The sequence below is a fragment of the Diabrotica undecimpunctata genome, chromosome 8, assembly GCF_040954645.1.
Source record: "Diabrotica undecimpunctata isolate CICGRU chromosome 8, icDiaUnde3, whole genome shotgun sequence".
NCBI lineage: Eukaryota > Metazoa > Arthropoda > Insecta > Coleoptera > Chrysomelidae > Diabrotica > Diabrotica undecimpunctata.
In genome coordinates, this window is record NC_092810.1 from 27,370,513 (window position 1) to 27,397,808 (window position 27,296).

The 27,296-nt window shown below is 33.5% G+C and overlaps 2 protein-coding genes across 3 annotated transcripts in view; both read left to right on the top strand.

The window, feature by feature from the left end:
• LOC140447328 (juvenile hormone esterase-like) overlaps positions 1–24,778 on the top strand; it is a 36,148-nt gene extending 11,370 nt beyond the window's left edge. The window contains exons 5-11 of the mRNA XM_072539927.1: positions 9,309–9,494; positions 10,203–10,393; positions 15,439–15,622; positions 16,037–16,209; positions 23,223–23,340; positions 23,446–23,563; positions 24,534–24,778. Coding sequence (XP_072396028.1) covers positions 9,309–9,494; positions 10,203–10,393; positions 15,439–15,622; positions 16,037–16,209; positions 23,223–23,340; positions 23,446–23,563; positions 24,534–24,714 — 1,151 coding nt within the window. The 3' untranslated portion in view covers positions 24,715–24,778. The remainder of the gene's footprint in view (positions 1–9,308; positions 9,495–10,202; positions 10,394–15,438; positions 15,623–16,036; positions 16,210–23,222; positions 23,341–23,445; positions 23,564–24,533) is intronic.
• A 1,459-nt stretch (positions 24,779–26,237) lies between these two features.
• LOC140447329 (para-nitrobenzyl esterase-like) overlaps positions 26,238–27,296 on the top strand; it is a 32,190-nt gene continuing 31,131 nt past the window's right edge. For both annotated transcript variants that reach the window (XM_072539929.1, XM_072539928.1), the window contains exon 1: positions 26,238–26,389. In XM_072539929.1, the coding sequence (XP_072396030.1) occupies positions 26,333–26,389 (57 nt within the window). In that variant the 5' untranslated portion in view covers positions 26,238–26,332. The remainder of the gene's footprint in view (positions 26,390–27,296) is intronic.

Here is a 27,296-nt window from a genome sequence, read left to right on the forward strand (position 1 = left end):
TTGTGCGCCCGTTTGCTGCTGCTGTTGGAGAAAATTTTTACTTTATGTATGATAACGCTCGACCACATGTTGCGCATATTGTTACAAACTGGTTGGATAACGAGGGTATTGATGTATTGCCGTGGCCAGCACAATCACCGGACTTGAATCCCATTGAGCATGTATGAGACATGCTCCAACGAAAAATTACTCCACATATGGGCAATATCTACAAAGTTTCAATGAAAAGAGCTTCTGAGAGAAAAATAGACACAACTACCTCAAGCAGACATTAACAATGTGATTCGGAGCATGAACAGTAGATGTAGAACTGTGATAAACGAACGTGGTGGCCATACTTTATTTTAAGTTTAATTATTTCGTATTTTTGACATTTTATGGTGGTATGTGAAACATGGGTGATTTGCAATATATTTTTTTTGCTCCAATTTTCTGTTTTTTTTTGCAATTTATGGTTTTTGACATACTACACAACAATTTAAACTACACATTTTGTATTACTTTTTTTAAATTGATTAGAGATAAACAAAATACGTCTATTTATAAAAATATCCCTAGACTTTTGCGTTGTGTGTATTATATTAATGGAAGTAGTATATTAAACCTGTCTTGATAATATGCAACATGTTTTGTATGCAGGTGTATTATGGTGTGTATATGTAAAAGTAAATCTTTATTTTATTTTTGATGTTTTGTCAGTAAGTAACAATAAATGTTGCTCAATTTATCTATGTCTGACTTTTTATTTATACAAGACGTATTAGATTTTATGAAACACATTTCCAAGAAAACACGTTTTGAATGGTTTTTTTCCTTTGCCAAAATACAGGAATCTTCGAAATTAAATTTATGTTTTAAACTTAATGCATGTTCTGTGAGCGCACATGCGTTTATCTTTTTGGTTTTTATGTCGCTGCGATGTGATATTACTCTATTGTGAAAATTACAAGATGATTCTCCGATATACACGTTTTTACAATTGGCACACGGTATAGAATAAACAACATTCGATGACTTCTGTATTGTGAAAGGATCCTTTGTCTTTGTGTACAACTTCGATACCGTTTTCACATTCTTAGTTGCAATTTTTAAGCCACTTACATTTTTGAAAATGTTCAATAGCTTAGGTGTGAGAACTGGAATATAGGGTAGGCAACCATACGTTATTTTAGATTGTGGTAGCTCTGATGTGTTCTGTGTCAATGTCTGTGTCAGTTGTCGGACCTCATTCACCTCATTATTATGAATAACTAATAAACCTAATAATAATAAACCTAATAAACTGTGTTGTTTGTTTATATCGACAGTCAATAATATCCAGTATTTCTTATATATATATGTATTTTAATAAATTTGCAAATTTGCAAATTTGCAATCTGCTATTACCAGCTATTAGTAAATGTGAATATTGCAAATACATGAGAGGAGAAATTATCCAGTGATAACACTCCCAATACTAACACTAACAAATTAAATTATTCTTCTTCTTAACGTGCTACATCCCTAAGGACATTGGCAATCATCATGGCCCATTTGACTCTGTCTGTAGCCGTTCTGAATAGTTCTGTTGACGTTTTCCCACTCCATTGTCTCAAATTCTTCAGCCAGGACGTGTGTCTTCTCCCCGGTCCACTTTTGCCTTCCACCTTTTCTTGTATAACCAGCCATTAAATTATTGTAGGATTACAATTATTTTTAGGATTACAATACGAAAATCTATTAACAGAAAACAGAGAGGAATATAGAGAAATGTCTCCAACTGAAATACACATACAGGGAGAAACGATAAACATCGATGAGAGGACTGTCATAAAAACGATACAACTACTAAAAAATGGTCGAGCTGCAGGTCCGGAGGGAATTCCAGCAGAACTAATCAAATGCGGTACTAACAAACTGTTTGAACGATTAACCTGGTGTATAAACCAATATCTAAACGGTGCACCAGTCCCGCATGAGTGGAAAGTATCCTTCATATCATCTATACATAAGAAGGGAAGTAAACTGGACTGCTCAAACTATCGAGGTATATCAGTAACCAGTACCTTAAGTCGCCTATATGGAAGGATACTTCGAGACATTATCGAACAAGAATATAAGGAACAAGAAGAAGAGGAACAATCTGGCTTTAGAGCGGGAAGGAGCTGCACCGATAATGTGTTTGTTTTGAAACAAATAATAGAAAAAAGATCAAGTACCAATCAAGAAACCCACCTTATGTTTATAGACCTTCAGAAGGCCTATGATACTGTACCCGCTAAAAAGCTATGGAAAGTTTTGCAGGAAACAAACATTAACCACACAGTAATTAACGCCCTTAAACAGCTGTATGAAGGATCAACGTTGGGAATAAAAATTGGAAATAGACTTTCAAAAAAATTTCCTGTAAACAAGGGACTCCGGCAGGGGTGTTGCATATCCCCCACATTGTTTAAAATCTACGTGGCGAAAGCACTGTATCAGTGGAAAAGAAAGTGCAGAGGAATGGGCATTGACCTGGGAGAAACTTGCCTATATACCCTACAGTTTGCAGACGATCAAGTCCTTATAGCCAACGATAAAGAAGACCTGACATATATGGCCAGAAAACTACAGGAAGAATACAAGAAGTGGGGTTTAGAACTCAATACACAAAAAACAAAATATCTCCCAATAGGCGCAGAACTATCCAACATTCAGATGGACACAACCGAAATTGCATTCTGCACTGAATATACCTACCTAGGAATTGATTTCGACACCACAGGCACAGACAATAGGGAAATTAGAAAACGAATAACCCAGGCCCGTAGAACAATTGGATGCCTTAACGGAGTTCTTTGGAGCTCAGAAATTGGTAAAAGACGAAAATACAATATATATGAATCTCTCATAAAAACCAGCTTAACCTATGGTACAGAGACATGGAGACTAACAGAAAGCAATAAAAGAAAACTCGAAGCAACAGAAATGGATGTATTTAGACGATCACTTCGAATATCTAGAGCAGACAGAATTAGAAACGATGAAATAAGAAATCGGATGGGGGTAGATGGATCACTGGCAACAGACATAGAAAGGAAACAACTTATATGGTATGGCCATGTTCAAAGAATGCCAGAAACAAGACTACCAAAAATCGCCATGAAATGGATACCACCAAATCGTAAGAAACGAGGAAGACCAAAAAGAACATGGAAGGAGGGAATAACAAAGGCAATGAGCTCCCGAGACTTGACCGAAGAACAATGGAATGATAGAAATTCGTGGAAATTAGGCATCGGACAACGACGCAAGACGTTTTGAAACCGATATATATATATATATATATATATATATATATATATATATATATATATATATATATATATATATATATATATATATATATATATATATATATATATATAGGATTACAATTTGAAACTAAAATTTAAATGAAAATTAAAATTTAAAATTGAAATTGGTGAATAAAGTCTGTTGGCCACTGTCTCTTCAATCTTCGTCTGACTTCTGATTGGAGGTGTAGTTGTCTTGCTTTCTCATTGGGGTGGGCTGGCAGATGTTCTGAATAATTTCTTGATAGTCTGCTGATTTCGTTTCTGTGTTATGGTTGCCTAGGCCGTTGACATTCCATTGTGCAATTCGTAGTGACTTAAGTTCCAATACTGGATTTATTTATTACTATGGAAAGCATGTTTAAGCTCACGCTATTTTGATTTATTAGTTGTGAAAACATAACTTTGAATTCGTTAAGGAAACTCTTCATCATCTCACCAATGTCACTGTTTGTATTACTTACATGTGTTCCACTTATTATTTGAGCGTAAGTTGCATGATTTTGGTTGTATGAGTTCGTATTATTATGGACATCATTTACATTTGTTCCGCCTGTTGCTTGTGTGTAAGTCGCGTGATTTTGATTGCTTAAGTTCGGATTATTCTGTACTGTATTTCTGTTATATTTCAGTTGATTGTTCGCTGGAGTGTGCGATGATACTCCTCTTGCTCTGTTTCTACTGCTAATTAACTCTTTATAAACCATGCATCGTTTGTAATTTGCGGTGTGTGCTCGATTGCAGAGAGCGCATATGGCAGGTGTGTCCCTAAGTTTTTTACAATCGGCTGACATATGGTTGCCTCCATATTTGACACAGTGATAAGGTCTATTAAGTATGTCTTAGAGTGTCCATACAATTAGCATCTGGTACACTGGACAATATTATTTTTTTTATACGATGGCTCAATAACTATTTTCGTGTTGTTTATAAATTGAATTTAATATATATTTTATTATTTTGATTAAGTTCTATATCGACGTAGAACATCATTAGAGGATCTCTACTTACTCTGTGTTTTATATTTACAATATTGCGTACTAAATGCCCATGTTTTTCTATTTTACTTTTTATTATATTAATGGGCACTGTATGATTTAGATTACGAATTACAACTCTGTATGCTCTATCCTCTTTCATTTGGTACGTATGATGCACAATTTTTTTGCTGTTTAAATGTCTTACCAGTTTTCGGTATGTTTCAGAGTCCCGGGAATTTATTTTTATTGTGTTGTTTTTTAATGCTGTACAATAGTATGTCTCTGTTTTTGTTACTTCCGATAGGTTATTAACCATTTTATTGTATTCAGTAACACCATATATAAAAATTGGTGCGGGTTTAGAGGTTTCTGGAGTTTCGTTGGTATTTTCTGTACTATTTATGTTGTCGTTTCCGTTTTCATTTTCTAGAATCTGAAATTTATTGCTGGTTACTACCGTGTCTTCGTTTTCTGTTGGTGTCGGAGGATTAATTTTACGATTTTTGTTACTATGTTGTATAGTTTGCCATTCGTGGATGTCCGATGACCCAATGTCGCTGATGTCCCCTGAAGATTCTTCACTTTCGCAACAATCGCCGATAAATCTGGTGGAGCACTCATTTTAATTATTAAAACTTACCATGATATATAAATCCGCAAAGTACAAATTTACGCTTTGACCCTACCTACAAATTGTAATAATTTTGGACGACCGAAGCGCAGATATTTTCAAGGTCATTGCTGTTTAGAAAATCCACAAGCTCTATCTCTTCTAACTTTTATCATATACCCAAAGTGAATGTAGCTGTTAACAACTTCAATTTCGACGTCTTCTACCCTTAAAGCATGGTTCGGAACTAAATTAGTCATCATTTTTGTCTTTTGGTAATTAATATTTAGACCTACTTTATGTGCTGCATCGCTGAGTTTATTTAACATATTATTAGCAATTTTTATTGACAGTTATTTGAAATCAAAACAACGTTATCTGCGAATCGTAGGTATTTATTCCTTTATTTATTCCTTTATTTTCCCATTTTAGTGACTATAAAGCATGTTTAAGTACAGTCATGAACAACTTAGGTGACATAGTATCTCCCTGTCGAATACCTCTCCTGATATGTATCTTATTGGGTAGAACCGTGTAGATTTATAGTTGTTGTATATAGCATTGCTGTATATATTTTCTATAATGATGGTGTACCTATGATCACTTCGACACTCTTCCAATGTCTTTAAAAGTGTTGGTAGTTCGATAGTATCAAACGCTTTATGAAAGTCTATAAACATTAGAACAAGAGTTCTATTGTATTCAATTGATTTTTTAATTAAGACTTTTATGGTTTTTAATTTTAATTGGAGCGAAAACCAGCCTGTTCTATTGGCTGAAACAGTTCAAATTTTGTTACTTGTCATTATTTTGGTGTATAGTTTGTATAAATGGTTGCGTACAGAAATTGGCCTGTAGGGGAGAGTTGCCCAAAATGGGGACCCCATCACATTTTGTGACATAAAATAAAAATTTGTAATAAATAAAATATTTTACACAATTATGTAGTTAAAGTGTGTCTTCAGGTATCAAAAAACAGATATTGAGTATTTAACAAAAATTACGTAATGACAGAAATAGACATTTTTGAAAATGTGCAAATACCTCGTTTTTCAAGAAAAGGTGGGTAAAATGAGGTACATGGGAATTAGGTTATTTTTTAATTAAATATGTAATAAAGTATTGAACATTATTATACAGTAGGTTCAGTATGACAGTATGAACAGTATTAAAAAATAAAAATCAAACTATAAACAAAAATCGTATATAAAAGTGTCATCATCATCTTCGGAGCTTGAAGAAGCTTCATGTGCCCATCCACCACATTTGCAGCACCGAAACCAACCTTCCTGATCGAAAGAATTTCTGTACATCTCGTTGCAAAAAATGGAAGCTTCGTCGTCTCTTTGTTACTTGTCGATTGGTTATTATTTTGGTGTATAGTTTATATAAATGGTTGCGTACCTAGTTCTCTAAGTTCATGTTGTCACAATTTTTATACAGAAGAATTGTAATGGAGTTATTTCAATAATTAATAACTTTTTCTGCAGTTTTCATGACACAATCAAGATTTAAATCCAAGACTCAAATTCAACTGATATTAAGATGGGGTTAGAAATGTTCTCTTCAAACATCAGTGAAATATCTAATCAAATGAGTAATCTTACCAAAAAATTATCTACTACAACAAATAAAAAGGAAGTATTCAAGAAAAATACATTTTATGCCACATCAGGAACCCAAACTGAAGTCCCTCATCATTTTGAATCAAAGGCAGAGATAAAGAAAAAAATTAAAGAAGATAAATGCCATTATGTAGTTATTACCAACTTAACCTCAATGTACACCTCTATACAAGTGGTTCACTTTATTAAAGGGAAGCTGGGTATCAAGGAATATATTAGATGTTATGCCCTCCTTCAAGATACTGACATAACGAGTGGTTCCTCATTCAAAATATGCATAAAATCTAAAACTGTCATTGACTTATTATTTAATAAGAAAATTTGGCCTTCTTTTTCTTTTGGTGCATATCCTCTGTGGATGTTGGCAATCACGTTAGTCCATACAACTTTGTTGATAGCTGCTCTAAATAGATGTATGCAATCCTGCTCACTGTCTGATGTTCTTCAACCACGATGTCCTTCTGCGCCCTTGAGTTAATTTGCCTTCTATCTTGCCTTGTAAAATTAGTTGATACTTCGCATTGTGCATCATATGCCCTAAGTATGCCATCTTTCTGATTTTCGAGATACGCATAATTTCCAGATCTTTATGGATCACGGTACTGTTTGTAACATAATGGATATAGGAAATTCTAAGCATGCGGCGGTAGCACCACATTTCGAAGGCTTTAAATCGTTAGGATGTTGCCTCCGCCAAGGTCCAGGCTTCGACTCCATATGAAAGGGTAGAAAATACATAGCATCTCAAGACTCGTGTTCTTATATCAATGTTCAGGTGCATATTACATAAAATCTTCCTGAGGCGATTTTAGACAGCTCTCGCCTTTTCTATACGACATCTTATTTCCTGTGAGTGGTCCCATTCCTTATTTAGGATGCATCCAAGGTATGTAATTTTGTCGATTATTTTCAAGGGTTCAATATGAGCTGTGAATTGGTGCTGTATTATGCGTTTTTTTTTACTACAAGAATTTTGGTCTTCTTACAGTTTAATTTCATGCAGTATCTGTCACAGGCTTTCACTACACGGTCTATTAATGTTTGCAGATCCTCCGCATTATCAGCAATCAAAACCGTATCGTCCGCATATCTTAAATTGTTTACGATTTCACCATTGATTTTTAGACCTTCTCTTAAACCATCAATAGCTTCCCTGAACAGCATTTTCGAGTAAGTATTGAACAACGTCGGTGATAAAATGCAGCCCTGACGTACTCTCCGTTTTATCGTGAATTCTTGTGAGGTTTCGTTGTCTACTCGTACAGTTACCCTTTGCTGTAAGTATAAATTTTTAATTAGGCGTAAATCTTTGTCATCAATACTAGATTCTTTCAATATCTGGAATAATTTTTGATGTTGCACCTTGTTAAATGCTTTTTCAAAGTCTATAAGCATGCGTAGATTTCGCAATTTACGTCTTGAGCTCTTTGTATCAATATTTGTATGGAAAATAGGGCCTCTCACGTTCCCAGTCCGCTTCTAAATTCAAACTGAACACTGCCAATGTTTTCTTCAAGTTTTCTATATATGCGAAAGTGAATAACAGAAAGAAGTATTTTGAGTACATGGCTCATTAAGCTTATAATTCTGTAATCAGAGCATCTGGTGGCATTTGCTTTTTTGAGGAGAGGGATGAAGGTGGAAACTAGCCAATCTGTAGGCAATTCATAGATTTTGGCCACCTGATGTAAACATTAAATAATGGCCTATAGAATCTTCGTATTCCGAAGAGTCAAATTTGAGTCCGATGAACATCAGAAGCCCTGTTAGCTTGAAAAATCCAATTACTATTTTAAGGAACAACGAAAATGAAGCAGAAAACACAAAAATAGTTACAGACAAGCAGGCCATCGAAGTCCGCAAACCTAAGAATGCTTTCCATCCTCGTATTAACTTCATTAAGAAAGATACTTTGGAACCATCGATAAATCTGGATGCTTTGACCCCACTAAGAGTTAGAATAACCAATAAAGCAACAGTCGATATCTTCTAGCAAGATTAAGGGAACCGTATATTTTGTTATATGTATGTAAGAAGTGGTATAAGTTATAAAAAATTTTGACTATATAAGCAGAAATTAAAGAGGTGTCATATTTTCTTCAGAAGAGAGGTTCCACCAAGTTTTATAGCTTCTGTAACTATTCCATCATCTCCCGCAGCCTTGTTGTTTTTCATTTTTATTTATGATCCCTGTAGGTGAACTATAAGGTTTTAGATTATTTAAATAAGAAACGATTTAAGTAATTGACCATCTGTAAAAATATTTTGTATAGATCTTTCAGTGGATAACGATCGTAGGAGGCTAGCAGTTAGAAGAATATTAATGTTTTAATTGATCTGAAGTGGTCAAAAGATTGCATAAATTTGTTAAGTCAAGCACGATAGGTGGATCTAGGAAACTGTTTGCCATTTTAGTCAAGCATTTGTCATGATTAATGGATATTTTTACGTACATAAATTAAATTTAAAATGGCGATTGGCCAATTTTGACAAATTTTTCATTAAAACATCTATCTATGGATAATTTACAACTTGCTTTTTACTCTTAAACAAATTATGAACTTAAGTTTGGTAGCATTTTAATAGAATTATTTAACTTAACTTTACAGAATAAGGAATAGATTGAAGAATACATTAAACAATTTGCACAATCGTTTTTCTTAAGTTGCATTTTCTAGACCTATTCTAAATTTTTATACAGTACAGTTAACTTATAAATAATATTGATGTATATATATATATTTTTAAAACTGTTTCAATCAATTTCTATTTGCAGGATTCTTGACAACAATTGACGATAATATTCCTGGAAACGTGGGTCTTAAAGATCAAGTTCTTGCTCTTCAGTGGGTACACGATAACATTAATACTTTTGGAGGGGATCCCAAGCAAGTTACAGTGGGTGGTGAGAGCGCTGGAAGCATGTCTGCTGCATTCCTTTTGCAGAGCAAACCAGCTCGAGGTATGTATTTTAGTTTATTATCTCTCAACAACGCTGTTTAAAATACAAGGTATTACTACATGTCTGTTTTTCAATGTGCCTCCACTAAGTTGTCGTTTCATCGTTTTCGTGGTCTTTCTACTGATCCGTCTTCCTATTGGAGAACCGTCTCTTGACGTCTTTACTACTCTATTTGTTGTCATTCGGCTTATATGATCGTTTTAGTATACTCTTCTATTTCTTATTCAGTCCATATTGCCACCTTGCATTTACGTCGTATATCTGTACTTCTAGCTCTGTGCCAAAGTGTTTTACCAGTGTTTTCATTTCTGATTTTTCCAACATTATTTTTGTGTTCTCTGTGTCAGGTCGTGTTTCTGCCGAGTATGTCATTATTGGTCTGATGATAGTTTGTATAATAATCAAATTTCCTATCAAATGATATTTGTTCATATTTTCATAATTTCCTATAAATATAATTTTATATAAATATAATTAGTAAAATATTTTATTAAAAATTTTAATATTTATCCAGTCACAGCAGAACTACAGTCAATTTGTGTACCTAACCAGGGGGTGGAGGTTAAGTATACAAAAAGTTAAAACGACCATAATTTGTTATTTTGATATTTGAAATGTTTCATAGTTTTTTTAAGTAAAAATACAGATACCTAGTATGAAGTTTCGCGCTAGTCTACGGTACCGCATACTGTACTACTTTTTTTGTAGGTTTATACAGCGGAATCATCCAACAAAGTGGCTCCTCTTTATGTGGACTTTTCTATCCATCAAATGATCGAGAAGTAGCATTTGAATTTGGAAGACAATTAAATAGTTCTTTTAATTCTAGCAAATCTAGTGATTTGTTGACTGTTTTGCAAGAAGCACCCTTAGAAGAATTAATAGAGCTGCAGAATAGGGTAAATATTGATTTTACTTGTTGATTATTAAATTTATCGAGTCTTTTCATTGGTAATAGAAATATAAAATGTTGGACATTACAAAAAAACAGATTTGTTGTGTACTATCTGTTTCTCGAATTATTATATCTTAATCCTGAGTGAACAAAACCATTAATATTAACTAATTGGGCAAGTTGATAATCTAATATTGAGCTGTCTTAGTCACATCACTTCTTTCTTGATAAGCAATTGAAAGTTTGCGAGATGCGACAATCATGCTATGAAAGTTCTTCCTGATCTTTCTGCACGAAATCTATTTTGCTCTTCGCTATGATCGTATTCTAATTTTACTCTGTCATTCAATATTCTTCCTTTCAATCTCCCCATCAAACTGGTAACCATGATTCCTCTATAGTTAAAGCAAAACCTCTATTTTCCTTTTTGTAAATTGAGCTGATTCATCCGGTATTCCAGTCCTCTGGGATGAATTCTTTTATAAATTTGTTAAACAATTAACCAATTCAATCAAGGAATACATCTGGTATGTACCTAATCAGTTCAATGGAGATATTTGAGCGTCTAGAGGCTTTACCATTTTTAGACTCTGTCGGTGCGTTCGTTAATTCTTTCTTAGATATTTCTCCTACTTATTTTATTACTTATTTGTTGGTCTACCAATTCTCCTTGAAAGTTTTACCTATTCATATTGTAATATAATGTTTTTCCATTTCCTCATATCTATCAATTATATATTTGACTCTTCTTTTTCTTTTGTACAAATAGACCTTATAGCCTTCAAAGCTTTTCTTATTCTTGTTCTTCCATTGTACCAATTTATTTCTGCACATTTTTTTCTACATTTCAAATCCTGAAATGAGTTTTTTCTTCACCAGACAAAAATCTAGTAGCTTCTGCTGGATTACATATACAGGCAAGATATAAAAATAATAGGCAAACATATAAAACAGAAAAGAACAACATCAGCTTTTAGAACAAACAACTACTTTAGCAAATATATTAAGAAAAACAAGAGCCAAAAAAAGCAATTAAACAATAATGTATACAAACTTACTTGTGGTGACTGCCCAAAAACTTACATCGGTCTAACTGGTAGAACTTTTAACAAACTTATAGCAGAACACAAAATAGCTTTTAATAACAGAAAAACAGAATCCACGTACGCACTTTACCTTCTAGATCACAACCATTTTTTTAATGACCAATTTTAAATTCTCCATGTTTAAAATCAACGCCTTAAGATATCTTTATTAGAATCTTATGAAAATTAATAAAGTCTGGAATTCACAACTTGACACAAACAGCTCTCCCTTCCTCAAATTATTTAAATTATTCATTTAAAGACTATGAAGTATAAAGGAATAGTAAAAATACATTACTTTAGAAAGGTGCTCTGCCAAAACAACTGTAGTGATAACAAATTATAATAAATTTCGTAAAATCCACAAGGAATCTAAGTTCCTGTAGTTGGCTGTATACCATATATAACAAAAAATTTTATTAAGAATCCTTTATAAAAGGTATACAATTTAAAAAACCCCATTCGGGCTATATCACAAAACGTTTTCAGAATCCATATTCCATCATCAGTGCACCTAAAAAGTATATAACCACTTAATTAAAAAGAACGTGAAATTTAAATTTTGACCAAGGTTAATACAAAATATGCCTAATACTTACTAGGGGGGTATACATGTATTGAGCCACTAAATATGTGGGTAAAAACCCGTTAAAAGTTGTTTTTTAAATTTAGTTTACATTATATGGTGGTAAATATTGTGATGTTAAAATTACCAGTGGATTTGGTAACATGGCGATGTATGACCAAATGTTGAAAAAACATAAGGGGCCTAATATTAGAATCCCTAATTTACACCACTTTAAGACGTATGTATAGTTGGTTGCCTAACAATACCCACACAATTTTCTCACCACATACATTAATTAATAAAACAATTTCCACCATATTCTTAAAAATAAATTCAGGACAAATTAAGAACTTAAAACAACAACATTTATGGTTGCTGCTGTTACATTATTTTAATTTTAACTTTTTCAATTTTTAAATAGCGTTGGCTTCTGTCTTAATTAGACTAACACATAAAGTTACACTGACTGCTTTGTTCGGACTTCCGTCCTAACCGTCAAGATTGTCATTTCAATCAGTTGCTTTCATCAAGTTCTCGTAGACACATCGTCTCAGGACCAGCAACTTCACGTGGAGTCATACGTCGCCATGTTACCAAATCCACTGGTAACTTTAACATCACAATATTTACCACCATATAATGTAAACTAAATTTAAAAAACAACTTTTAACGGGTTTTTACCCACATATTTAGTGGCTCAATACATGTATACCCACCTAGTAAGTATGTATTAACCACATTTTGTATTAACCTTGGTCAAAATTTAAATTTCACGTTCTTTTTAATTAAATGGTTATATACTTTTTAGGTGCACTGATGATGGAATATGGATTCCGAAAACGTTTTGTGATATAGCCCGATTGGGCTTTTTAACCCTTAACTACCATGGCCAAAAATAGTAACATTTGTACCATGGCAGGGTCAAATTTGACCCCCCATTTTTTTTGTATCAAAAATATTCTTTTTTTAACTTGTTTTATTTTAAATTATTTTGTTTACAGCTACTTTTACATTTATATAAAAATAAACGAATTTGGTTAATTAGATATAACTCTATTTAAAAAAAAACTTTTGTATTCAGTCAAATTAACATAGCTATGCACTTTCTCGAATTATAAGAAAAATAATAACAATGTGCAGTTTTTTTATATCCAATGGTGAAATCTAGGTATTATAGCTCCTACCTAAAATAAAAAAAATCGATTTAGATTTCGTATCTCAAAAATGACAAGCATGATTTTACCTTAATTTTCAACACAGCTTATGCATAACGTCTGTATGCGAGAATGATTTTTGCAAATAAAATCTCGACATTTATCGCACGATGAGCTTTCTTTCTTTTGGTTTTTGGAATATGGACATATTTTACACCTTCCCCTCTTTTTTCGTCGTTGTGGCTCTGGATTTGCGGCAGGCATTGGTTCCTGAAGTCCGGAAACTTTAAAAATGGCACTACGAATTTCTCTCGGTAAACAAGTTTGCTGAGCTCTACGAGTTAAATGGGCCTTAATAAGTTCTTGACCTTAAGTGGTTAGAAACAATATTCTTTCCATTATTTGATTTTGCTGAACTCCATTAAAAATTACGTTAGCATTTAATCCTGCAATGTCCAAAATGCGAAACCATATTACTTGAGGCCATCTACGAGTTCTTCTGCCAGTTTTATTGCATGCACATTTCTTATCCAATGAATCCACTCCACCTTTTGTCTCGTTGTAAAAATTTATAATCTCTGGCTTTCCATTAACCATTGTATTGGAATGATGCATAGTTGACACTAACAACACTGCACGATTTTTCTTAGGAACAAAAGATACAAGGCTCTCGCTTCATGTAAAACCAAATAAGGCAGAATTAGGTGGCCTGTTTTTTTGGGGTTGAAATTCAGCAGGAACCTCTCTTTTATTTCTTTTTAGAGTTCCAACATATGAAATTGTATGGCTTCTCATTTCTTTTATGAGCTCAATGGACGAAAACCAATTACCTGCTGTTATGTTTCTATTTGTACCAGAAATTGGTGGAATAAGTGTCAAAACATCTAGAGTGGGGATGGATAACTTTTTTGGATTTGCTCTGCGTGTATCTTTTCCAGTATATATAAAACCATTTAGCAAATAATGTGTCTTAGAGTCTACTAAACACTGCATTTTCAGACCGTATTTGTCTGGCTTATTTTTGAGATACATCCTGAATTGGCACCTACCTCTAAATGCAATAAGCATTTCATCTATTGTGAGATATTCACCACAGCTATAATTGGACTGGCAATTAATTATAAACATATTAAAAATATTGGATATAGCTGCCAGTTTATCTCCGTGCGCAATACGTTCTTGTCTAGTAGCTGGGTAGTCAAAACAAAGGCTTCCAAGCAAAAAATAAAATCGGTTTAGTGACATGGTTGCTCGAAATATATCACGGCCAGTACCATTCGTAGCAAATAAAGACCTTAAATCTTTATTATTGGATTTAAATACCCCAGCTAAATATAATAAGCCTAAGAAGGACTTTAATTCAATTATGTCAAGATGATTGGTATATTGACACGATAAATTGTGTAAATTATATTTAGAAGCCATATTAGTTATTCGTTCATTGGTTTTCTCAAGAATTTCTTGCAATATATCGTGGCTAATAATACATTCCCAAGCATCAACTGGTTTCTCTGGCATACTAGCTCGAGCTTTTCCAATAACACCAGGTAAATGACTAATTAAATTATGCTTACGTGTACGAGAAAAGGTGGGAGAAGTTTTAGACCACTTGTACCTATTTTTGCCATAAAACACATCCCTTGAGTCAGCTATATCACTTTCTTCACCCGAATATTCACTACCAGTTTCGGAATTATTAATTTGTAAATTTTTTTCGTCATCATCGTCCCATTCCTCTTCACTGTCTGTTTCGTGATCACTGTATTCACTAGCCTGGTCTAAAAACTCACTGTCACTATCTAGTCCATTGTCCATAATTTTTTGTCCCTCCTCTTCAAGTTCTTTCTGTGTCAGAGGACGTTAATTGCGACTACACCCCGCCATTTCAAATTACTCGTTAATTGCACTAGAAACATTTATACCATAAGCGGGTCAAAATTGACCCTATGCGTGACTAACTCTGCAGTAGTAACAGATAAACTAACGGAATTTTCGTAGATCGATAAATCACCTACCGGCCGAAGATTAGCAGAAAGCGCGCAATGCTCAATCTATGTTTCGGTAGCGAAACTTGGCATTAAAAACGCGGGGGGTCAATTTTGACCACGCCATGGTACTTAAGGGTTAAATTATATACCTTTTATAAAGGATTTTTAATAATTTTCTTTTTTAATTTCGCAGAAGTGTTAAAAACAACAGTTTTTATTGTTTTATCATTAGTTATATTTTAATTGTTTTGTAGTTCTCTTATGGAGTTAGACCACAAGGATTCATGTCGTCTATTGTCTGGAAGCCGGTTATTGAGGAAGAGTTCAATGAAAACGCTTTATTTACTACACCCATGCACAGCGCTATTCTCAATGGCCAATTCAACTTTGTTCCTATCCTTATAGGCTTTAACTCTGAAGAAGCTTTGATGTTTGTTAGTAAGTAATTTTTTCCATTTAGATAATTTAACCAGACATTAATGTCCTACTCTTTTTCTCCAAAAGTTAATTATGTTCTCAATTAAAAAAATGTTAAAATAATGTCATCAAAAAAAGTTACAAGAATTATCACATAAAACAAAATGTCGTTTGATGACATAAATTAATGGTATGCGATTGATAACTAAAAGTCGTTGAACAGAGCTGTAACATGCAAAAAAGCAAAGTGCCTAAAGATGAATTTTAGACAAATCTAAAAATCCACCACGTATTGTAGTCTTGAGAACGTATGTGTATACTCAATAAAATGTAACATTCAAGCTTTATTACACATCTTTTGAAAACATAAATAGGTGTGATGAACATATAAAACACACATCATTGATGACCAGACTCATAATATATATTTTTCAGATGTTAGTAGTGATCAATATAAACAAACAGCAACATTTTATGATGAAAACCCAAAGGAAATTATATCTGCATCTTTAAATGTAGCTGAAGAAGCAAGAGAATATGTTGGTAGCGCATTAAAGAGTCTCTACACCAACTCATCATTTGAAGAAGACACATTGTCATTTATTAAAGTAAGTAAATTGTCTCATAAATTATTCTAGCACCACAATAAGCATAAATAATTAGATGACCTTTCTTTAGTCGTTAAAGAAGTAAATTAGACCTTCTCCCTTCCAAACCTCTTCCCGTCAACTTTTTTGTAATACATATAATATTGGATTTAAAACGGGACGTCAATAGAACAAAATATCTATTTTACAACTTTTTTTCAGTTAGTATGTATTGGTAAAATCAATAATTTGGAAGATACAGCCACTTTTTTAAATACAATAATGCATTTCTACAAATATTAAGTTTATTATTAACTTTCAATTAGGACTAGAAAACAAAGAAATTTAATTTAAAAATTGTTCAAAATGACCTCTGCCTTCCTATATACAGGCTTTACATATTTTCAAAAAATACCGACTATTTTGAAAAATCAAATTTCTGTAGAAAGTCATTAGCAACAAAAATCCATTGGATTCAGATCTGGGCCGCGCGGTGCTCATTCAATTTAAGCATCCAGCTCCCTTCCTATTCAATGTGCTGGATATTGTTGAAATACAAATACCCTAACTTTCTCGCTACAATGGTTAGAGCTCCATCCTGCAAAAATCACATACTTTGTTTGATAGCCAACGGTACATCTTCCAAGTAGAGAAACAGATCTTTTGTAACAATGATAAATAATTTTGACCGTTTAAATTATTGGGAAGAAGTGCTGGCCCTACTAAATAACTACTGAAAATTCCAGCACAAACGTATACTTTAAATTAGTCTGATGATGACGCACTTTTTTACAATTAGGATTTATGTCGGCCCTGACATGAGTATTGTGATGATTAGTGACTTCATTTCTTATAAAGATTGCTTCGTCGATGAATAAAATATTCTTTATTAAAGTTTACCCCGTCTATTTTCTTCTTAATATATACACATCGGTTTAGAACGTCTTTCGACGTTGTCCGATACCTAAACACCATCTCTTCCTATCTTCGCAGTCGTTTGTTGTTAAATTTCTTTCGCTCATGGACTTGTTTACGCCGTGTTGCCATTCTAATCTGGGTCTTCCTCTTTTCCGTCGACCTATCGGTTGCCATTCTATTACTTTTTTGGGGAGTCTTGATGCTGGCATCCGTTGAACATGCCCATACCACCTTAATTGTTTCTTCTCTATATCTTGAGTTATATTTCCTTCTATTCCCATACGTTGTTTTATTACATCATTTCTGATTCGGTCTCGTCTGGAAATACCTAAAGATCTTCTCATTGCATCCATCTCTACTGCTTCTATTCGCTTTTTGTTCTTTTCACTAATTCTCCATGTTTCAGCGCCATAAAGAAGAGTAGTTTTAATCATGGTCTCATATATATTAAATTTCCTTCCTTTCGTTATCTCTTTACTCCACAGTATACCATTGAGACATCCTAAGACTTTCTTTGCTTGAGTGATTCGTTTTTCTATTTCCCGTGTATCAGTTCCTGTATTGTCAAAGGCAACACCCAAGTAGTCATAGCTCTGACAGCAGGAAATATGTTGTCCGTTTTCGAGGTCTATATTATCTGACTCGTTTCCAATACAAAGATATTTGGTTTTTGTTGTATTGACATTCATTCCCCAGTCGTTATATTCTTCTATCAGTTTTCTTAGCATGTACTGCATGTCTTCCCTGTCGGTCGCTAGCACTACCGGTCATCACTATGACTACTGGTCATCAGCAAACTGGAGTGTATATATACATTCATTGCTAAGCTCTATACCCATCCTATGTACCTTTCTTTTCCATCTTTCCAATGCCGCTGCAACATATATCTTGAATAAGGTTGGTGAGATACAGCATCCCTGTCGCAAGCCTTTTGTAACCAGGAATTCTTCCGATAGATATTTTCCTGTTTTTATCTGTGCCTTTGAGTCTCTATATAGTTCTTGTACAGCATTTATCAATGTGTGGTTGATGTTAGATCTTTTCAACGTTGTCCACAGTTTTGTTAAGGGGATGTTGTCATATGCTTTTTGCAGGTCTACAAAAGTAATATGAGTTTCTAGATTCTTAGCCGATCTTTTTTCTATTATTTGTTTAAGACAAAATACGTTATCGGTGCACGATCTTCCTGCACGGAACCCGCTTTGTTCTTCCTCTTCATTGCGCTTATATTCTTCCTCGATCATATTTCTCAAAATTCGTCCATACAGTCTGCTCAGGGTGCTGGTTACCGATATGCCTCTATAATTATTACAATTCCTTTTGTCCCCCTTTTTGTGTATTGAGGACATGTATTTTCTTTTTAATTCAATCACAAAATCTTTTAAGTTTGGAATGGTCTTGTGGAAGTAATTTTTTAAGTTGTTAAATGGAAGTGGTGTGGTAACTGTTCCTTAACCGTTCTCCACACTTTTATAAGACATACCGCTCATACTTATCTATATATGCTAATCATGCTAAATGCTTATTAGATAAAATCCATTTATTTTTGTGAAAATATTCTATCTTATGCTTGAAGTTTTAAAGATTATAAAGGTTTTTGTAGAAATGCAATTTACTTGGTGGTTTTCTAGAAAAATATTCCCAAGAAGCATTTTTCAACAAAAAATTGCAAATAACTCAAAAAGGAAGCATTTTTTGTAAAATTACCAAAAGAAAAAAAGTATTTATTTCGATGAGGTAAGCCTAAAAAAATTATTCGACGCGATTCGGGAAATCGTTTAGTGATTATTAACTAAAAACTTAGTTTCAAAATAAAATATAAAAGGTTGGTTACCCAAATAACGAAAAGCTTATTTCTAGGATCTTTTAAATAACATCGTACATAAAATAATTAAATTGCGACACGGTGATAAAATATTATAAATAAGGTAATAAAAAAGGTTCACCGACAGATTGCAGTAATTACTGTACAGTAGCATTGATATCACACCTGAGAAAAAGTACTTCTAACCATCATCAGTGAAAGACTAAAATCAATTCTCTTACTACAAATTCCCCAAGAACAATGTAGATTCGTCCCAGGTAGAGGAACAAGAGAACATATTTTTAGTATTCGTCAAATTATCGAAAAATCTCGAGAGTTTAACATAGAAACATATTAATGCTTGTTGACTATTCCAAGGCCTTCGAGATCGTAAAATGCATCATCTAATCTATTTATTACAAAAACTATATGTAAATAATACTGCTAATGTAAGAGTTAATAATGTGGTTTCGAAAAACTTCAAATTAAAATTTGTAGTTCGACAGGGATGCATAATATCCCCTATTCTATTAAATATATATAGTGAACATATTATGCGTCAAGTTTGTGAGGAATGGCAAGGTGGAGCAACGATAGGAGGAAGAAAAATCAAAAACATACGTTATGCTGATGACCAATAATCAAATAATTTTGCAAATATGCAGAAAACCAAAGTGATGATCATCGATAGACTTAGAAAGAACCAAGCAGAGAAAAGGTACATGGCAGGGTCAGGCAATTTAATTACTTAGGCTCCGTTATTATTGTGGAGGATGCAAAGACGAGATCCTTCGACACATCACAATGGCCAGATCGGCAACAGCCAAACTCACAAAAATTTGGAAGAACAGTGACATCACAAAAGATTACGCCTTGTTCGAGCATTGATATTTCCTATCGCCACCTATGCTTCAGAAACTTGGACAATAAAAGAAGCCGATTCAAAACGTATAATGGGATTTGAAATGTGGGTCTACCGTAGAATATTGCGCATACCATGGACCGCCCATCGCACAAATAACTCAATTCTAACAGAAATTAACATAAAAAACTAGACTTATCACAACTTATTTTGAACATATAACTAGAAGAAGAGAAGGCATGGAGTGAATGATAGTTGAAGGTAACGTAGCGGATAAAAGATCCAGAGGAAGATCTCCAGTACGATGGTCGGCCCAAATAAAGGACATGACTGGTTACTCATTCTCCAAAGCAAAACAACATGCACAAGAGCACAAGAGAAAGATAATTGGACAGAAAAAGTCAAACAAATTACATGACGCCATTCTTACGAAGGAGAAAAGATAGAGGAGGAGGATAAAATATAATGTAATAGTTCACCGTGACGTCGGATCAGGCCCAATTCTTTGAGTGATCTTTTCGGACTGCCGCTTACAATATAACCATTGCCCATAATTATGAACCTAAATAAAAAAATTCTGAGTCGTCTTACGTTAAAAAATGTGGTTTATAATATCAAACCCATCAAATTTTGCTAGACTTAATACATTTCTTGAGATCTTGATTATTAAATTATTAAATGGCTCTAACACTAACAGATAACAAAGTTATAGAATACGTATTTCATTCCAATAACGTCCCGTTTTTATTCCAATATTGTACTGTAAAAAAGGATAGGGGACAATGTTTGGAGATCTTCTAAACATTCAGAAAAATCAAGAAAAATGTTTTTTCGGTACTTCGGTTTTATTGGCATTCTAATACATAATATAAATTTTCATAATAATATATTAAAGTATAAGTGGATATTGAGGTCTTTAAAACACGCACGATTTTTCGAGCACGAGGGCGTAGCCGGAGTGTAATAGAGCAAGTGTTTTAAAGACCAGTTGTCCACGAATATTTTACGCTATTTTTTTTATTGGTACAATTTAAAATCATGTATCATTACTACAAAAAATTGAAATAAAAGCTAATAATGTAAAATGGTTGAATTTGTGATGTACACCAGTATACCTTTCGTTATTATGCAAATTAGAAAAACAAAAATTAATTTGCAATCTGTCACATCAGATTAATTGTTATTACTGGTTGTATATTGCTTAAAAGAAGAATGAACATTATTGGGAGTTCCCATTGGCTTCCGAGAATGTCGGTAGTATTAATTTAAACACCATTTCCTCTGATTTAAACAACGAAAGTATCAATATTTGAAATTTGAAGTTGAATTTAAATACAGTAGACTCCCTCTTAACCAGTCCCGCACTAACCGGCCGTCCTATTAACCTGCCACTCCCCTTTCCTATTGTTTTGCGTACGAGATGATCATAAGCGCCCCTTGATGATCGTCTCTTGCCACCGGTTGTCAGTTCTGTTTTTGCTTTCCAGGAGGATTGAATTCGTCTTGTGCGAAAATTAGTGAAAAGCGTAAACGTGTGGTTGTGACGATGGAAAAACGTCTAAGTGCGCTTAAACGGATCGACAAAGGTGAATCGGCGAAGAAAATTTGTTCAGAGTTGAATGTGGGAAAAAGTACAGTAAATGACTGGCGAAGGGATCGGCGTTCAATTGAGGATGTCTGCGCCGAAATGGAATCAGATAAAAATCTAAAAACTAGATGCACTAAAAAAAACGAAATTCGAGATAGAAGATGAAGCTCTTTGGTTGTAGTTCCTTCAAGAACGGCCAAGGGGCACACCTATTAGCGGCCCGATTCTAAGGGAAAAGGCTTTATGTATACACAGCCAAATTATAAACGGAGTCAAATTTATTGCAAGTGAAGGTTGGCTGACTCGCTGGAAGGCACGTCACAAAGTTAATTATGCACGCCTAAGTGGAGAAAAAATGTCCGCGGACGCTTCAGGTATAACTGATTTTACCTCCAAGTTTGTAGAAATTATAAAAATAAAAAAATTTAAACCCGAACAAGTATATAACATGGATGAGACGGTTCTCAATTTTAAAATGTGTCCAGAAAAAACATTTTTGAGAAGTCATGAAAAATTGGCTTCTGGATTTAAAAAGAATAAAGAGCACATTACAGTTGCTGTTTGTTCAACCGCCTGCATTTAAAAATTTACATCCATCGTCCCTCCCCGTATTCTACAGATCACAAAAAGCAGCATGGATGAGCGTTGATCTATTTAAAGAATGGTTTGCCATCGAGTAACGCGCCATCTTAAGAGCGTAAATCTTCCCACTAAAGCAGTCCTACTTCTGGATAATGCTTCAACTCATCTTGAAAACTTGAAAGATTGAAAGCTTGAAAATATGATATAGACGTAAATTACTGTCCAAAATTTTACAATGCGCAGAAAGTGAAGATCTCAATCTTATTGATATTATCAAAAAAATTAACTTAAAGGATGTAATTTACATGTTAGCTTCCGTCTTCCAAGAAATTCCTGCTTCTGCTTTCTTTAAGTCGTGGCGAAAACTTTGGGCCAACATTGAGGAATTTGTTAAGTGTCAACAATCACACGAAGAAGATAATTCTACAACCATTCTTCAAGATCTCCAAACGTTATCCGAAAAGGTTCAATTGCAGGCCGAAGATATTGAAAAATGGATGAACTGTGATGAGGAACTTGAAAACGAATTTTTGACAGACGACGAAATAATTACACTACCAACACATGAAGAGCCCTATGAAAATGTGGAGACTGATGATAATGATGTTGGCGGAGAGGAAAAGGTCGGCCACATCGAAGCGAGGGCTGCAATAGAGGTGGCATTAAAGTATATTGAACAACAAGCTGGGTCATCTTCAATAGACGTCTTGGTTTCTAAAAAATGGAGAGATATAGCTTTTAAAAATTTGCTTAATGTCAAGAAACAGAAGAAAGTTGCCGATTTTTTTAAAACAAGTTTGTAAAATATTTAAATATGTATATATGTACATAAAAATAAATAGTATTTTTCAACTGTATATTCCGTGATCTTTATTATTATACACCTTCCTGTACATGTGTTTGATATATGTATGTATGTACTTAATTTTTCTCATGAAAATGCCTCCACATCGGATTAATGCCAGGCTCTAGTCCGGAGGTGGTCGGTTAAGAGGGAGTCTACTGTACGCTACGGCGTACTTTTAATAAGCAAAATGGGGTACCAATAAAAAAAACTTTTTAAACCGTTTCGGAGCAATATTAAAAAAATCGGTTTTATTTTGTAACCTTAATACCCCATAACTTTTTGTAGGTGAACTTTTCATGTAAGTAAATTAGGGCCAAATCGACTTATTTTTATCTCTAAAAATCGTGGTATAATTTATGATCAAACTTTTTGTGACACCCTGATATGTATTTTATTCCCAAATGATCCTAATGGCCAATATATCTGTTTCTAGTATACCAGCGACGAAGTGTTTAGTCGTTCGATAGCACGTCAAGCTGAAACTGCATCTCTATATGTTCCTGTATATATGTATGAATTATCATGGTATAACAAGAGCAACACCTTCCCAGGTATATTAGTTTACATTATAACTACTTTTATTTTTTTATAGAAATAGCCGTATCCACAAAAATTTTATTTTAAATTACAATTACAAGTAGGTAAACAAATTTCAGGTGTTGAACATTCAGCCGATTTATATTACATGTGGGGTGTATATTTCGATGGTAATACACACAACGAATCCCTTCGCAAACCTATACTTAAATGGTGGACCAACTTCATAAAATATCAGTAAGTTTTATCTTCAAATATCTTAGGCTTTTCTTTAGGTTTTCGCGTATCAAAATCACCAATAGTATTCAATCACAAGTTAGTCCATTAATTTGTAATCTCATATTAGTCTTAATTTCCTGAATTTGTATAGTTTCATCGTATATAATTGTGAAACATATCGATTAGTAGCTTAATTACAGTTTTTTCAACTTCCTGCAAACTATAGATCGCCTAATAGGTATTGAGGAAATGCCTGCAATCATTTCCTTGGTTCAAATTATATTTGCCAGCTTTCAAAAGTCAAAGGTTTTTGTTCTATGCAGAGGGCAATACACTTATTTGATGAATCGTAGCATTTTAGTGAGATTATAAATATAGCTTCGAGAGTAGTTTGAGAGGCAGTATATTCAGGAAATTATAACTAAATTCGAATTTGTCCATTGGTCAGTTTTGTAAAAGAAAAAAAAATGTTCCAAGAACAGTATTTTAAAAATTTTGATGTAATTAACAAAAAAAAACTATCCAAAATGGAAGCGAAATAAAGTTCCAAATTACCACTGATATTATTAAATAATAGACAAAACTATGGTTTATATTTAACTTAGGGTAACATTATTTATTTGGCTTGTTAAAAGCAGTAAATGATAAAGTAATATTACCAGTCCGGCATCATGCGAACACTATAAAGGTTATAAAGAAAGAGATCCTAAGTTATAAGGGGCGATTGTGTAAGAACATTTAAAGCCAACAGAGCTCCTCTAGTTCTTTTTTAAATTCCAACTCTCATTTCATTAATAAAAAGTTCTAAAAAAAATAAAGAGATGTTATATTCTTGTAATAGAGTTGTCATTCAATAAGTTTTAATAGTTCTGTAGCGTCCCGACTTCTTTGGCACGAATAAGGCTTAATAAAATTTTCTCAGTGTATTTGAACCATTTATTCATGTTTTCTTTGCTTAATAGTTTATTTATGTTGCTTATGTTTACAGAAACCCTACTCCTGTGGAAGATGAAGATCTGCAAAAAATCATTTGGCCAGAAGTTAAACCTGGATCTGTGAAGTATTTGAATATTGATTCGACATTTGAAGTCAAAGAAAACCCTCGACAATATAATGAAATTAAATCAATTTTAGATCCTTTTATAAGGGAGCCCCTCATCTCATATTAAGGTGAATGATATGTAATAAAAAAGTTAAAACAAATAATAAATGAATAAAAATATTTTTCTTTAATTGATTTATTATTGTAAAAATAGAAAAATAGGAAACAAATTCCCTCTACCACTGTAATAGTCCAGTTTTTTAGAATTTCATCGCCTTAGAGTAGTTGTTCTGAAGCTATTTTCTTGTGGCATTTTAAATTAATAATTGTGGCTTATTCCCACTTAGAGTAGTTGCATGAAAATATTAAATTCCGAAAAATTTACAAGAAAAAACAGGAGAAATACTGACACCAGAAACTACTGACACCAGAAAGATTATATATCTTCCTCCTCAGTCCTAATTCCTTTTGGGATGGGTGACACCATCAGACCTTTACAGTTTTTTCACGTCTTCTTTTTATGCCTTCCATTTCTTCACGATTTCCCTCCATCCTTCTCTGTCCTGGGCTAGTTGTTCGGCTTCATGTAACCCTTGGTTAATCAATATTTTTGTTTAATCTACCCAACGGCCATAAAGTTTGCATTTGGTAAGCTTGATTGTGCTAAAACGTGGTTAAAACACAAAAAAACCAAATTAATGACATAAACTTTGACATATGGATAGTTTTGATAATACATTGACAGCATTGACATCACTGTTACTTTATATTAATTCCTTTGACCAAGAATTAATACAAAGTAACCATCTGGTTGACTCACTTAACCTATTTCTATGTTTTCTAATTACTAATGATGCTTCAGAAAATAATATCTTATCAGGTACTGAAGTTGCAGGTATTAAAAGAAAATCACGGGCCATCTTTGATTAAGTCGGATATTCTGTCTCATGCGTCCACCAGATCCAGATGAAGTCGAGGGGTACGCATACAGTTTTTCAAGGTCCAGTATAATCATATACTTTCTTTTCATTTCTGTGTGATTCTAGAGATTTATTCATTGAGTGTAGAGTTTTATTTTTCTGCTTTTCCAAATATGTTCAGCAGACCATGTCCTGTGAGTATCTGCGTCAGGAGGTAATCCAAACGCCGGTGCCCGCAGTCCATCCCTCTTCTCGATTAGGAATCAGCGACTTCCTCCAGTGCGCCACCCTTCTCATCTCGTCTCATGAATCTTGCCACACCATTATGCACCTCTCCCTTTCTTCTTTTTTTTAAATCTTTCGATATCTTGGGCAATAGAAACTCTTTTAATCTTTCTTGTAATACATGAACTGTGGAGAGATAGCCACCTGGCTAATGTTTATTATTTGTATTACTATTCAAAGAAATATTTCAGATACAACTGATAATAACACATCATAATAATTCCATTAAGATTAATAATATAATAACACTCTACTTGATTTTTTTTACTATTTTTTATGTGATAAAAATTTCGCATTCACAGGTGTTTGCACTTAAGGGATAAAATTTATGCTAAGTTTAATACATAACACTACTACAAAAATATAATCTATTATTTTTCACTTCAAGATAATTATTCACAACAGGTTAATATGATTTATATGTTTTATTGATTAAAGAAGTTATCTGTGTTCGAATTTTATTGAGATAACAGTCGAAAAACAGGTATAAAAGTGGATTTGTGTATACATTTTGTGTCTCTATGTTTACAAAATTAAACCATGGCTCATCTAAAATTACTGTTTTTTTGTGTTATTATATATTTTGCCAAAACAGGGGTAAGTATAGTTTTTTTCTCTACCTTAGCTTTTATACAAAAAATGTAAAGCAGACAAGTCCATAAAAAAAAGGCTTAAACACGATGTAAAAATAGCTTTAGAAGCCCTGAAGTAATCTCTAGGCTAGTATGAAAATGCCAAGAAAAACTAACAGACACTGAGAAAGTATACCTTATCAAGCACATGGGAAAATACATATTTGAAGGTCATGAGGTAGTCATGGTTGAAGTACTGCAAATAACTAGCAAAAGCATAACAAGCTTTCTTAGTAGACATGCAATAGTCAAGGAACACCTGCAATGAGACTCTTTAATGTCGACTCTGTTGCAGAGAACCAGAAATATTCAACCATTTTTTGCAGGACTGTGAGGTACTAAATCGCAAACTATTATTACTTAGCACGCTTAACATAGGAGACATTACCAAGGGACTCCAAGTTGGTACAGGATTCCAAAATCCTGAAGCGGATATCATAAATAAATGGAAGATGTACAATAAACCAATTGGTAAATTACAACAGATCGCTTAAAAAAAGAAACTATATCAATAACAACATGAAGAAAAAATCGAAAAAAATTTAAGCAGTTTCAAATTGTCTTTATGCTCCAAAATGCTTTCAAATAACACAACTAAAGATTGCCCATGTTGGGAAACTGTTTTTACTGACTTCCAATTGCAGTTTGAACCTTTTCTAAACTATAATATTCAAAATATGTGTCCATTGGGAAGACTTAAAAAAATAAGCAACCATCCATCTCTTCACCCGTTCGCCTCAATACCTTTGTATTGGGCATTACATCTGTCCAAGGTAGTGTCAGTATGTGTACAGTCACATTTCTAAAGCCTTTAAATTTTAATAGATGCTGCTGTTAACGTCCATCCTTCTACTTCGTAAAGTACAGTAGTG